At 39.5% G+C, this 13500-nt stretch overlaps 1 protein-coding gene across 1 annotated transcript in view; it reads right to left on the bottom strand.

Annotated features, from left to right (window-relative positions):
* Positions 1-1225: 1225 nt before the first annotated feature.
* Positions 1226-13500, bottom strand: part of LOC133212426 (ras-related protein Rab-3C) — a 119648-nt gene continuing 107373 nt past the window's right edge. The window contains exon 5 of the mRNA XM_061353816.1: positions 1226-7976. Within this exon, the coding sequence (XP_061209800.1) occupies positions 7789-7976 (188 nt within the window). The 3' untranslated portion in view covers positions 1226-7788. The remainder of the gene's footprint in view (positions 7977-13500) is intronic.

The raw sequence follows: 13500 nt of genomic DNA on the forward strand, positions 1-13500 counted from the left end.
GGGGAAGGAGGCACAGATTGAGTCTCACCCCCTCACAATGTATTCTAAGCAAGTACTTCAACTTTTCTTCAAGAACAATTCAGTAAGTAACCTAGTTGAGGGAGCCAGAACAGCTACATATTTTCAAGGCAAGCATTTATCTTTAAGTATGTAATCACAAGTCTGTAAGGAATAATAGAAATGCTAGGTAAAATAATCTGCCAGCCCTTGAACACTCAGGTCAGTTAGCAATAAAAAGTTTAGGTTAGGCATCATCAGTCCTGCAGCGGTCTGCATATCTGTATTTAAGTGGCACATCCTATTGTGACTGTTACTTGTCTGCTGCTCAGCTACAAAGCTACCAAGAATTACTTCTTTTTTTTTTTTTTTTTTATTAAGCAATCCCAAATTTCTCTCCTCATACATTTTGATTTCACTCTGGTCTAATTTTGCAGTTTTCATGGCAGAAGATATAAAACCAGGGAGAATTTTGTGGGCTGCTCAGGTTACTTCAAGTACCATCCTGCGCTACTTAATGCAATCTGGCTATACTTTCTCAGAGAAATCGTGGGATGACAGGAAAGGAAACTCATTGTACTGATTTCCAGTGGGCCTTAAGAATTTAATTCTTTTCCTGACTAAGCTAATCTAAAAAAAAACCCAAACAAACCTAAATCAACTTTGTATACTGTCATAAAAATGCACCAGATAAAACTGAAAATCTACTTATGTATTCTTTAATATGGTACTAACAAAAATAATTTGTTGTCAAGATTGTTAAGCAAAATCAGTTGCGCCCCTTGGCCTTGACTCAGTGGCACATCTCTACTTAGCAAAGTCCCAAGGCAGATAACACTTCCCTTTGAACCAGAGATGGAGCAAGAATTAACAGAATGAGCTTCTCTTCTGCAGGGTCAGTGGGCACAGCTGGGAACTCACAGCAGATCAGTGAGTCAGGGCTTAAGATGTCACATGTACTGAAGGATTTTGCTGAACAGTAACGTACTTAGAGAACTATTACAAATATGCAAGGACAACAGGGAAGGAAAAAAAAATGCTTGGGTGTCTCCTTTTAATTTTATGGCAAGATTCTGGGCTGCAGAGTTTATACCTCAGCTTTACTGCTAATAGTAGAGTCTACTGCTAACAGCAGAGTTCTTCAACACTGAGTTGTGTGAAGAGTCTGGGTCAATATATTTAAGGATATATCTTCCATCTTTAGGAATAAGTTAAGCTTTTTTAGAAAAGTTAAGAAGTTTAACTGGCAGAAGTGACTGATTAAGGTCACCATACACTATGATGGCCCATTTTCGCTGTGACCTTTAAGCTGTTCCCAAAAATATTAACTCAGGGCATCAACTGAAGTTTTCTGAGTCATCTGCAAGAGCACTGAGTACCCCTATTTAACATTTCAGGAAATTATTATGAGTTAACCGTGTCAGTTTAGAGAATACATGCTACATGATATGAAACACCATCAGAGGAAAATATAAGTGATTCTTTAAGAATAAATAACTCATGACTGCTGAGCTATAGAAGGTTCTTCTAATGCTTCTAGAGAACATGCTTTAAACATGCTTTAAAAACATAGGTAGAGAGTTTATAGCCATCTTCTTACTGAAAGCGCTATCCCCAGTTGTGTTGGTATAACACGGTAATATTCAAACAGGACACAACTCTAAAAGTAAAATTGACATGCACTTGCAGTAAACATACAAATATCTTTAACCACTGGCTCATATATGAAAAATAGTTTAAATGACTTAAGGTTATTTTTACACTGCACTTGTAAAGTGTTTACTATACAAATTTTACTACAAGACATGTATATCTACTGGAAATCTTAAGTCACACAGACATCAACAGCTCATCACACATACATGACACTTCTCCCATTCACACAAGTTTACATACACTGAGTAAATAGTTAAATATTGCACTTATTGGCCCATAATTCCTCAGTTTTGAGGTATTAACAAATAGAAAACTATTTTTATAACACATTTTCATGCAACATTGAAGACATGTGAATTCCACAAACACTAGTATATAGGTTACACATACCGACCGTACAACTGAGCCACAACACATCTGACATTACTGACAAAATATTAAACAGGAGTTACAGCACAAACATTTCATTTAACACGAGTTGCAGGTACATGTCAGAATTACTTGAGGAAATTTATCACCAGAAGTGGTGAGCTATCACTAGCTTTCCTTTCTGCATGTTATGCATGATCCTGAAGTCACTGAAAGATTAGGACTTTTGCTTCCCCCCCATTCAAATATGAGGTACCTTATTCTACAAATGACAAGTCATCTACATCTGCTGGAACCGTGCATAATAAATCTAATTTGGGTCTGGAAATGTTACCCAGGTGGTTTCTGGTGCTAATGTGAATTTATAAATAAATATAGATATATAGATAAATTCCACTGTGGCATTTAGGAAAGTCTGCACTGAACACAAACAAGTAACAGTGGGAACAGAATAAGCACCACAGATGCACTGCTGTGTATATATGTATACTATGCATGTGTAGTTGCAATTTCTGCTTCAATGAACATCCATTGATAAACAAAGTAAAAAAAAAAAAAAAAAAAAAAAAGAAAGCTCATATTTCAAAGGTTAAATATATTCACCCCTCATAAAGAAAACTGGTAGAAATAATTCAAATAATTGAAACAAATTGCCTTTTTAAATGAGACTTGACAAACAATGAACCTTGGAAAATCTAGAATTAGAAGGTTAGGATTAAATGGTGCAAATCAACACAACTCACTCCTCTGCTGGCATAAGTGAAGACATGTTGCTTTATATCACTTGAGGATTTATCTATGAGGATCTACGTACTCGTGGTCTCATATTCCCAAATCTGTTATCCTAAAGAAGAACTAGGCTCATGCAGTGTGTGTCTGTCTATATGAAACAGGACAAAGAGGAATCTGTCCATCAGCAGAACAGTAATTTGGTTGATGCCCTTAAAAATGCAAGTATTAAAACTTGCTTCTCAGAAATACTGACATGGGTAGCTGGGGAGGGGTGGAATTTGAGAGGGAGGCTTCTTTTGGAATGCAGCTGCAGCATCAGTCATCTGCTATTGGAGAAACAAAGGCATCATCACCATACGTAGAATTTGTGCCACTTTTTTTTTTTTTTCCTAAAAATGATAAACTCAAAGCATTCTCAAAGTTAGGATCAAATTCCGGGAGATTTTGTGCACCCTGAAGTAGTACTTAGTTCCTAAAATAAAGAACATGCAGGTGGTACGGCTGAATAGATAGAGTTGAGCAGACTGGAAAGAAAACTTAATCCTTCAGACTGGTGCTCTGGAAAGGCCACATTGATGTAGTTGATCAGGTAGTTTCTCTAGGCATTATATTAAGTATAAGCAAGAAGGAACAAACAGTTTCAGGTAACAGCCACATTCACAGCTGTTCAGAGAGGAGGAGTGATTTTTTGACAGAAAGTCAGGCTAGCTCATATGTATTTCAAACACCAAACAAAACAACAAAAAAAGATACAGTATTAAGTTAGTTACACTATAAGGACCAGTACACTTGTGAACATGAACCCTTATCAGAAATAAACCATGCATCTGAAGGTTCAAACAGCATGGCTTGCTAGCTGTTCAGCACATTGATCAGTGCCAGGAGGCACTGCAGAAATCAGCCACATCCCATGCACTTCTGTGCTCCTGAAGCATTTCCTGAGCCCTAGGCTGACCATACAGCAAGCAAGACACTGTCAGAGCATAAGGGTGGTGCATTACCCATGCACTGGATTAGCCTGCTGCTAAAAGCTTTAGTCCAGGTTGTAACTTGTAAAATGGGTTGCGTAGTATTAATTCAGCTGGAACTATGGAGCTATGAAGCCTCTGCCCAAAGGCATCTAATCAATCAGAAATTTAACGCGGTTGGTGTGTCACCCACTATAGCTCACCATTTGGCCTAAATCTGAAGAGGCTGTCTGTGTCTGGACCAAGGTTCCACGACATTCAGTATTATTTCTGTGCTGAGAGCAACAAAAAGTTAGTACAGTGTGCAAGTACTTTTTTCACCAAGAACTGTGATGAAATTGAAAGTAGTTTTGGATATCCCCGTTTTCAATTTGATCATGCAGTCCTCTTCCATTGCTAGAATACAATGCTTTTTAGCCTGTTACTTTCTCTTGATAGAGCTATGCTGCACCAGTGGATAAACCACGGTTCTAGCCAAATCCTGCTTGTCTCCTCCAAAAATTCATAATCAGTGACTACTGGATATGTGTAAATAATGTGCCATTGATTGACTAAATTTTGGTCCTTGATTAGGGATAGGATTTCCAAAAGTGTTCAGCCTAACTTCAGGTGCACTTAAGAAAACTACAGTTCTACCACATAAGCCAAGAGAAGCCAGCCTAGACTGGCACAGGCTGCTTTTGGCCTTTTGCATTTGCTAAAAAGGCCAATACATCATTTTTAACAGAATGAAAATCCCAACCCTGCTAGTTTCCTCAGCATTCAAACTAGACTTTAAAATGTCTGGGGAAGGGATAGTAAGTTACTCTTTCAAAGCCTGTCTTTTTTTGTTTCTGCAATGCCCAGCTGAGAGGTACATGATCTACATGTGACCAAATTTTTTAGCAGAAATCTCAATATTGCTGTGAGACACCTGGCTGCAAAAGCCAACCTGTAACAGAAATCAAAGCCTACTTTTCAGTAGGTAACTGATTGTTAAGAAAAGTTCTACTTAAAATTCCAACTTTTTCTATTTGAGATGAAGAGATAATAGGATAAATTGTGTTTGATGCGACATCAGCAGGTCATCCTCCTCAACCCCTTTCTCAAAAGTGTCACCTAAGAGGTCTGAGCAGTCTGCCCAGGGCTTCAGCCAGTCTGGTCTTGAAAATCTCCCAGGATTTGATGTGAACACTTAAGTTAATCTGACTAATTCTGAACTCTATGAGATGTCTGAATGCCAATACAAAGATCCTAGGTGTTTTTAAATACTGACTGGTTTGTACTTAGGATGAGCCTTTTCCTTACAACACATGGCTGGCACTCTAATGAACAGTATTACTCCAGCAGCTGCTTCCCTCATCCTCCCCATACCATGCAGGAGACATATTGAAGGCTGGTTGTCTAAGAAATGCGAAGGAGAGATTCTCCCTGTTTGATTTTGCTGATCCTCTTCTGCCCAGGCTCTTGATGCAAAATTAAAGCAGTTAATTCATCCTATTTAAGTAAAGAGCTATTTATCTATTACTCAAATTGTTTAAAAAGATACATGTTAACACGGCTATTGCCATCACTAATTAGAGACTATAGGGTCATAAAGAGGCATGGATGGCCCGGAATTCATTGCATGGTCACCAAGTGGGGTCTGGAATTCATTGCAATGCAGTATAAGCAAGGTGTGGTTGTAGCAAGAGGCATCTTGGAGTCTTTTTTCTTTGTTACGAAGTGCACAGAAAATGAACATTTTGCAGCAAGCACCCCAGAGAAAAGCTGGCTGCATTTGTAGCCATGCTGCATGACCCAGGATATGCCCAAGCTCATGTAAGATGTGACTATGTTCTCCTCTCTCCTTGTCTTGCCTGAGATGGCTCAGACCAATAACACAACCTAAACATTTTCTAAAGGACTTGAGGGCTGAACTTGAGTGCTGTCTCAAGACTTCCCTGCTCCTTTCCCTCGAGCACCAATAACTGCACATAACAAGAAAAGGATGGAAAAACGCCTACACAAAGTTTCCTCAGCTTCCTATAACTTCTTTTTCCAAAGCAGCTGGTATGTAGTGAGTGAAAACATATTGAAGAAAGTCTCTCAGCATAGTTATCAACATGCTGCCTCAGATGTTGGAAAGAAAAGCAGCATCCCTGGAGAGAGACAAAGTCACAGTTGAGGCGCCTCTTCTACCTGGCTGCTCACCATCCCCAAGGAGGACAATGCTTTCTCTGCATGGAAGTAAACAAAGACCAGCCTCCATGTCTACTAGGAAAACAAGTGCTTAAGTAAACTAGCTAACAGGACAGATATGGTTTAAAACCACAGACTGAAGAAAGAACATGTATTCATTTAAGTTAGGTAGCCAATGTAGTTCCCTGATGGTATATCCATTTTACATGGGTCTATAAGCCTTGTTTCAAAATCATTTTTACTGTGTCAAAAGTGTATATAGGTTATTTAATCAGTAAAAAAAATTGGCCATTTCCTCCTACTGTGTTTCAGGAGTTATATAAATTATGTTCAAAAAAAGTAATTTGCGTAGAAGGATTTCTTTGCAGTTTTGAGCAGTTTGCAGTACATTGCGTTACTTCCTTTTCTAATTTGTCTTCTGATTTTTCCCACTGCAGACAGTTTAAGAAATGTCAGCCTTGTCCTAAATTCTGTCTAACTGGAACAATAAAACGGTTAACGCTTCTTCAATTATGCTGTTTAGTTAGAAAAAGTCATTATGACGCAAGTAAAGGAGTTGTACAAAGTACTTCAGGGTACAAATGTAAGAAACTGTCACCAATTACTAGGACTACTTTTAAAAACTGTGAAATATGACTGGTTTTGACATGTTATTAAAAAAGAATTTGTGTACTTTGCTGTCTTCACAGCCTTTTGCTGATCTTATGGATGTATTCAGGCTAACACCAGAAATTGTGATAATTTCTTATTACTTCTGAAGTTTTTAAAATTATTGTGAAACTCTGATTGTCTTGTCAAAATAGATATCCCCAAAGTAAAACTGAGGTCAAACTCCAGTTCACTGAGACCAGCAGCACTTTTGCAATAGGTCTGAGTAGAATACAGGCAGTGTGTTGCCTGTGTTTTGGTGGTCATTGTCTCAGTGACTGAATGACAGGTAAAATTCCTGAAAACTTAATATGCAGGTTTGACAGCAATGTGACAAGACAGTTTTTGGCCATGAACAACCAAGCATAATGGATTTGACTCTGTCACGGGGTAATATAAACCTGTGTGTTTAGTATGTCATGCAGGTAGAAATGGAAAGAGCTACTCAGCCCTCCAGTACTAGGTAGGTACTACCAGAATCTTCGTAATGATGGAATGAGAAATTAAGTTCAGTATCAGAAAGTTGTTAGATAACACATGCAGCTCCCATAGAAATGTAAACATACTAGCTACAAAAAAAGGATGAAATACCTAATATCTGAGTGTCTGCACTGAATACCCATATACAGTTGGATACTCACAGGAAAATCTAGTGGTTTTGGGTGCAGGAAACTGACTTCTAATGCAATTCTGGAAATTCTTCTGCCATTTCCAGTCATCCAGGACGTGTAACATAATGAGTGTAGATTTGTCGAGGCAATATCCTTCAGGAAGTGTCCCTTATACAAATAAGCTGGACAGAATGAGGGATTTTCTCTCTAAAGTAATGTTTCTAAATTGATTTTCAGTCAGGAGAAAATTTAAGTGGCATCAGGAAGTGTATTGTAAGCCATGCTGGCCACTGCCATAAGGATTCAATTATATAATCTGAAACTGATTAAGCAAGAGTCAACTCTAGGCAAATGTGGTCTGAGGACATGGCACCAGCTGAAGTAAGTGTAATGTGAAACAGTAAAAAGAAAAGAGAAACTAATAGCCATCCTGCATGCAAAAGCCAGATGCTAAAAACTGGATCATCCTTTCAAACTAACAACCATTCCATCACCTCCATACGCGTTCTCCACTAGCTGCTGATGTAAAAGAAAAGGTTTTTCTCCCAAATAAATTAATAGGACAGTATAAATAAAGGCATATAGACCATTCACAAATATTCTGTTGGCCACTGAACACACTGGAGCTGCCTTTGCTGATAGCTGCATTAACAGCTGCAGTTGGGCTGCTGTGGAGGAGGGGTGTCCTTTAGCCGTGTGTTCTGCTTGCTGGCAGCAATGCTTGGATCCATCTCCAGGCTTTCTGACATCTTTTCACAGATGATATCCACGAGTCGCTCAAATGTCTGCTTGACATTAATGTTGTCCTTGGCACTTGTTTCAAAAAATTCAAATCCTAAGAAAATAAACAACATGTTTATGTTCAATGCATATTCCAGGGTCTCCAAGAAATATACAAACCTCTGCTGGGCAGGGAAGAGCATAGATACACTCAGAAAGCAAATGCGAGAGCACGCACAAGAGAGAGCGGTACTGGAAGAGCAGTTAAAACTGTAGCACAACCAAAAGTAAGTACATTAGTGGTATTTGCTTATACCAAGCCAGTCAGGAACAGGACAAAAACATTCCCTTAGACAAATCCTACTTAAAAATAGTTTAATTAAAAAATTGTCACCAGCTTAAGAGCATTATTTTTTTTAGAAATGCCCTATGTACCCAGTCATTGAGAAGGAATAATCTGCTGTTCCATCTCTATTCTGAACATTATTCAGCTGAAAACAGACACTTCCATTGTATCATTAACCTGGTGCCAAAAAACCCAACTGTATTTGAAAATAACCAGGTAAAGAAACAAACAAGAAAATTAAAAACTGCTCCAATTTAATATCTACTTATGTTAGAGGTGAATCCATGGGAGCAAAGGGACTCCCAATGCCAGAAACCAAGCTAAAAAGAAAATAAAATACACAAATGCATGTAAGGAAGAAAACTTCCTTAGTTTATGTGGACAGACTTTTTATCTATTTATTCCCAATGACTACTCCAAAGGCAAAAATCTGAGCTATCCTTAACCCAGAAGGGACACTGGAAGCCTTTATGGAACAGAGCCAGCTCTTCTAAGCTCTTTTCTCCATGTCCATTCGTCCCATGTCTAATCTCCCATGTCTGCCTCCTTCCTCTGGGCAAGGTTTGCAACTTGCTGATCAGCCTACAATACAGCAGGCTTCTGCCAGTGCTGGCTCGTCCCATATTCTTGTTTCCCTTGCAAAATGTTTGCAGGAATACTGTTCATAATAAAAAACCGCCTAAAGAAATCATACTGGAAAGAGATTTGAATCTACCTGGCCTTTTTAATTAAGCTTGGCTTACACAAATCCTTTGTTCCAAACTGGAAGGAAAGTGGAGAAAGCCAGTGTAGCTTCACTTGCTGTGCTGCATGCAGAAGACTGTTCAGAATGCTAGGGGACAGCCTGTGGAAAGGAAGATTCTCAACATTTTCAGTGCTCTGTGTTGAAACCCAGCCTGCAGCTCTAGTACAGCAACACACTCAGATTCCACAAGTGCTAGTGTTAGTTCACAGGAAGCAGGAGGAAAGCAACCATTCCAAAGAGGAACAAGCAGGACCAAAGGGCAGAAGGGTTGAGGGACAGTGGGAGGATGCCTGAGAAACAGCACACAAAAGCATTGGAGAAGATGACAGGAAAAAGAATGAATTTTAAGGACATTTATGAGGGGAACAGTTTTTACAGTTAAAAGACAGAATAATAGGCACATGAGATGATCACAAAATGGTAGATATGACAGGTATATGAGTCACAAAGAAGGGAGGAGAGCCATGTCAGGAAATACTGTAACATGGACAGGATCAAGAAAAGAGACCCACTACCACAGTTAGGATGCTCTGCATAAAAATGCTGTGAAAAACTCAGAGGCACCCATTCTCCAAGTAAAATAGAGGCATGCAGAGTGCTGAAGCACAAACGTACCTATTCAGATAAAGACACTACAGCTGTGGTGAAATCCCAGTTTCACTGGAATTTCAGTTATGATTTTGATATAAGAAGGAAATTGCAGTCACAGTAGTGGTGTAGCTGAGTATACAGCTATGCCTGTATACAAATCTCATCAATTTATTTACTAATTATCTGAGCGATCCAGGGCCTCCCTTGCTAGACCCTTGCATAGGTGAGACAATGCACTGACCAGTGAGAAAGTGACAGAACTCCCAGCTGCCTCCACAACAAAGTATTTGCTTCAGTCTTCACAGGAACTGTACAGGTAGGCAGCCCTGGAGACTTCCCCCTCCCCGCGTCAGCCTCTGCTGTGCATAGACGATATTAAAGGAACTATTTATATGCTTAAATGTGCTGATAAACATCCTAAGTAGAGAATGCGTTATGCTGGTTGGCTTCCCCCAGGCAGCTCCTGCTGTGGAATGGATTCAGCTGCACATAGGTAGGACACTTCTAGTTGGTCTGTGGTCTTGTAGAGGCAGAAATGCTCACAACAGAACAGTCTTTTGAAGCCAGTTAAGACAGTTAAGAAATGCCTTGTGTACAGTTGAAAGTAATCACTGACAAATTATCATGGTATGTAGTGGGCAAGTAGGAGTAGCTAGATTACAAGAGTTAGCAGAACAAGAATTCACAGAGTCTCATTTGATGCAGCTGAAGACACCATTGCAAAGACCCTTGCAACAGAAGCTCATGTTGCCGGCCAGCCAGCCACTGAATGTTCTGTGCAGGGGATTCAATTCCTCACTGACAGTTACCTTATGCAAAAGATCCCAGTAGTGGTGTTTATTTTTAATTTGTTTGTTCAACATAAACTCTATCTGTTGAACAGTTTCAGAGCTATGGAACATTTTTTCCCAGCAGAGTGTGCATGTAGTAAATGGCTGAATTCTGATTGTTTTCCATTTTATGTCATATTTTGCAGAACTTGACCTTTCCTCTCCTCCTGACTCATCTTGCAATTATTTTACTAATAGTGCTTAGACACCCAAAGCTTTTAAAATGCATGTGTATGAGGGCCCCAGATCTCTGCCTTTTAATACTTTCTTCAGGTTTTTTTCCCACTGCTCGTTATTGACAGAGAAAAGATCTTCTGTAACACGTAAACCTGAAGTGAGGAAATCTGGTGATGCCCAGGGTTCTGCTCAAAGAACACCATGTTCCTACCACCTGTGATGATCTGTACTGTTTGATGTGGATGAGACCTAGCAGAGCTGAGTACTGCAAAGAAATGACAAAGCCCAAGAGGCAAGCAGGTAAGTAAGGCAGAAGAGAACCTGGTTTCAGCTGGGATGGAGTTAATTTTCTTCCTAGCAGTTGGTGCAGTGCTGTGTTTTGGGTTTAGTGTAAAAACAATGATAGCACACTGGTGTTTTTAGTTGTTGCTAAGTAGGGCTTATCCTGATTAAGGACTTTTCAGCTCTGCCAGTGAGGGGCACAAGAAGTGGGAGGAAGCAGAGACAGGGCACCTGACCCAAACTAGGCAAAGGGGTATTCCATACCATAGAATGTCATGCTCATTATATAAACTGAAGGGTTTTGGCAAAGAGGGACTTATTGCTCATTGGAAATTATTTGGGCATCAGCTGGTGGTGAGCAATTGCAATGTGCATCACTTGTTTATTCCTTCCTTTCTCTAAGTTGTTCTTATCTCAACCCATGGGAGTTTACATATTTTCTGATTTTCCTCCCCATGCCACTGGGGATTGGGGGTGAAGTGACTGAGCAGCTGTATGGCACCTAGTTGCCAGCTGTGCTTAAACCGTGACAAGCCAAAACTGTGTAAATCCAAAATATCAAAGTGCTTCCTGAACATATGAACAGTGTGGATGGAAAATGCCTCACGACGTTCTAATTTAAATGCCTTATTTGTGTTTAATTTAGTTTTCCCTTTGCTGTTCTTACACTATGTCTCTTTCCCTTATCTATCTTCTTCCCATAGTATTGACTCAAAGAAAGCTTGCAAGCTCTCAGCAGCCCCTACAGAGCACTACAGCAGCACGGGGCAGCCAAGACCTCAACAGGGTGCTGTTGTTCATCTGATGAGATATAATGCACACAGAGTAGTAAACACCCTGAAACACATAAACAGCATGAATTACTGACTTTGTTCTCTCCCTGCCTTGTGTTTCTCCTAACTTCAGAGGCTCCTCCATCAATGCTCATTAACTCTTGTTCTTTCAAAAAATAAAGAAGAGAAAAAATAAGGACACCTGTATGTACAGCAAAGAACATTCTGCACCCTCTCATCTTCCTGAGAAAATGTGACATCAAGAGGGCACACAAGACAGCAAATTTTAAGCACAATTCCACAGTCAATACAGACAAACTATGTTAATGTTTCACCAGCTGATTAGGAAGACCTTCTGGTTTCGGAGTGGTTGTCCAAAACCAAGACAATTTTATTTACCACCCCTGATGTTAGGTTTAACAAATGTCCTCAAGGGTGTGTTCCTGCAATAACTATCCTTTCTTGACGACAAGCCTGAACCATGATTTTTAGCACTGGTCTTTCCAGTGCCCAGTTGAACCCAGTATTTTGAGTAGTAGGAGACTGAAACATCAGAGCAAAAAGCAGCTGCTCCCTTCGTCACACGGTGGTGTAAAAAAAGGCAAAATCTAGGAACCCATGGGAATGAATTATTTAACAATGTCATAGCATATAAAGGGGAGGAGCTTTATTTTCTTGGATTTATTTTCTTGGATTTGCATCCTGTGGGTAGTTCTGATGGGGTGCCGGTAGGCACTTCTTGCCTGCTGTGAACAGTATCTAATAAGGTTTGCACTCACTCAGTCAAGGCAACTGCAAGCCCTTTCTCCCCTCCTCAGATGTCCACTTCCTCAGAACTGTTAATATATTTGAGACCTCTACTGCTTTCTCAAAGACAGACACACCTGGCGTGATTGCAAAGGTCAACTGGGAAACTCAGCTGGAAGTAGCCAGTGACTATCAATGTTCTTCAAAGTACCTCCTACACCCACAGCTGTGGTAGCAGACCTGGTTACACTGTGCTCTCTGTAACTCCCTAGTACCTAGTGCAGCATGAACACAACATGCATGGTTTGGACCTATAGCAGGATTATACTTCTGCAGCAACTTTAGGGACACTGGTACACTCTAGTAGCAGTACTTGTAGACCAGTTGGATGGGATCTCTGTGGTCTAACCAAGCCCAAGGGCTGGACTATGTTAAGTATTAAAATGACATTAAGCCCCCGAACTGGACTTTGCTAATATTACCTCAGCAAAGAGCAATGCTTTAGCACCATTCTGGGTAGAAGTAATGTAAAGGTTAACAGAAATGTTTAGATATTTATCCAACCTTTAGGGTGGCCAATTTATATATAAATTGATATATATATAAATATATATAAACCAATATATATTAAATGTATATATACCAATTTTTATATATACATATATATATTATATATACCAATATATATATACCAATTTTTATATATACATATATTTATATATATACCAGTTTATATATATACATATATATATATATATAAAAGGTAAAGGGGGACTCTCAGCTGTGGCAGAATGGACAGACCTGAGGAGCAGTAATGTTCTAATGAACACCTTCTTTTCTGCTCTTTCAGAACAGCAGGTTTCCATATAAATTCCGGTTGTACTAATTTTGATTGTGGCTTCCACGCACAGGTGCATTTGGGCAATTAATTAGATTCCTGCCAAAGCATTTTCTTTTGCTTGTTTACATGAGACTTTTGTGGAGCAAACACAATCCCTTTTTTCTCCTTCTCATTAAGTAACTTTCCTGTAATGCAGTTCCAAATGCATGAAGGCAATGGCAGGTTGGCATTTCCTCCTTGTAAAATGCCATCCTAGGGACTGCTCTGCTGTTCTAAACAAAAGTCTCTGGTGTATGTCAGTCTGTCA

Source organism: Neopsephotus bourkii, unplaced genomic scaffold (genome assembly GCF_033783945.1).
Source record: "Neopsephotus bourkii isolate Nb327-2 ecotype Australia unplaced genomic scaffold, CSIRO-AGI_Nbou_v1 NB_698, whole genome shotgun sequence".
Lineage (NCBI taxonomy): Eukaryota > Metazoa > Chordata > Aves > Psittaciformes > Psittacidae > Neopsephotus > Neopsephotus bourkii.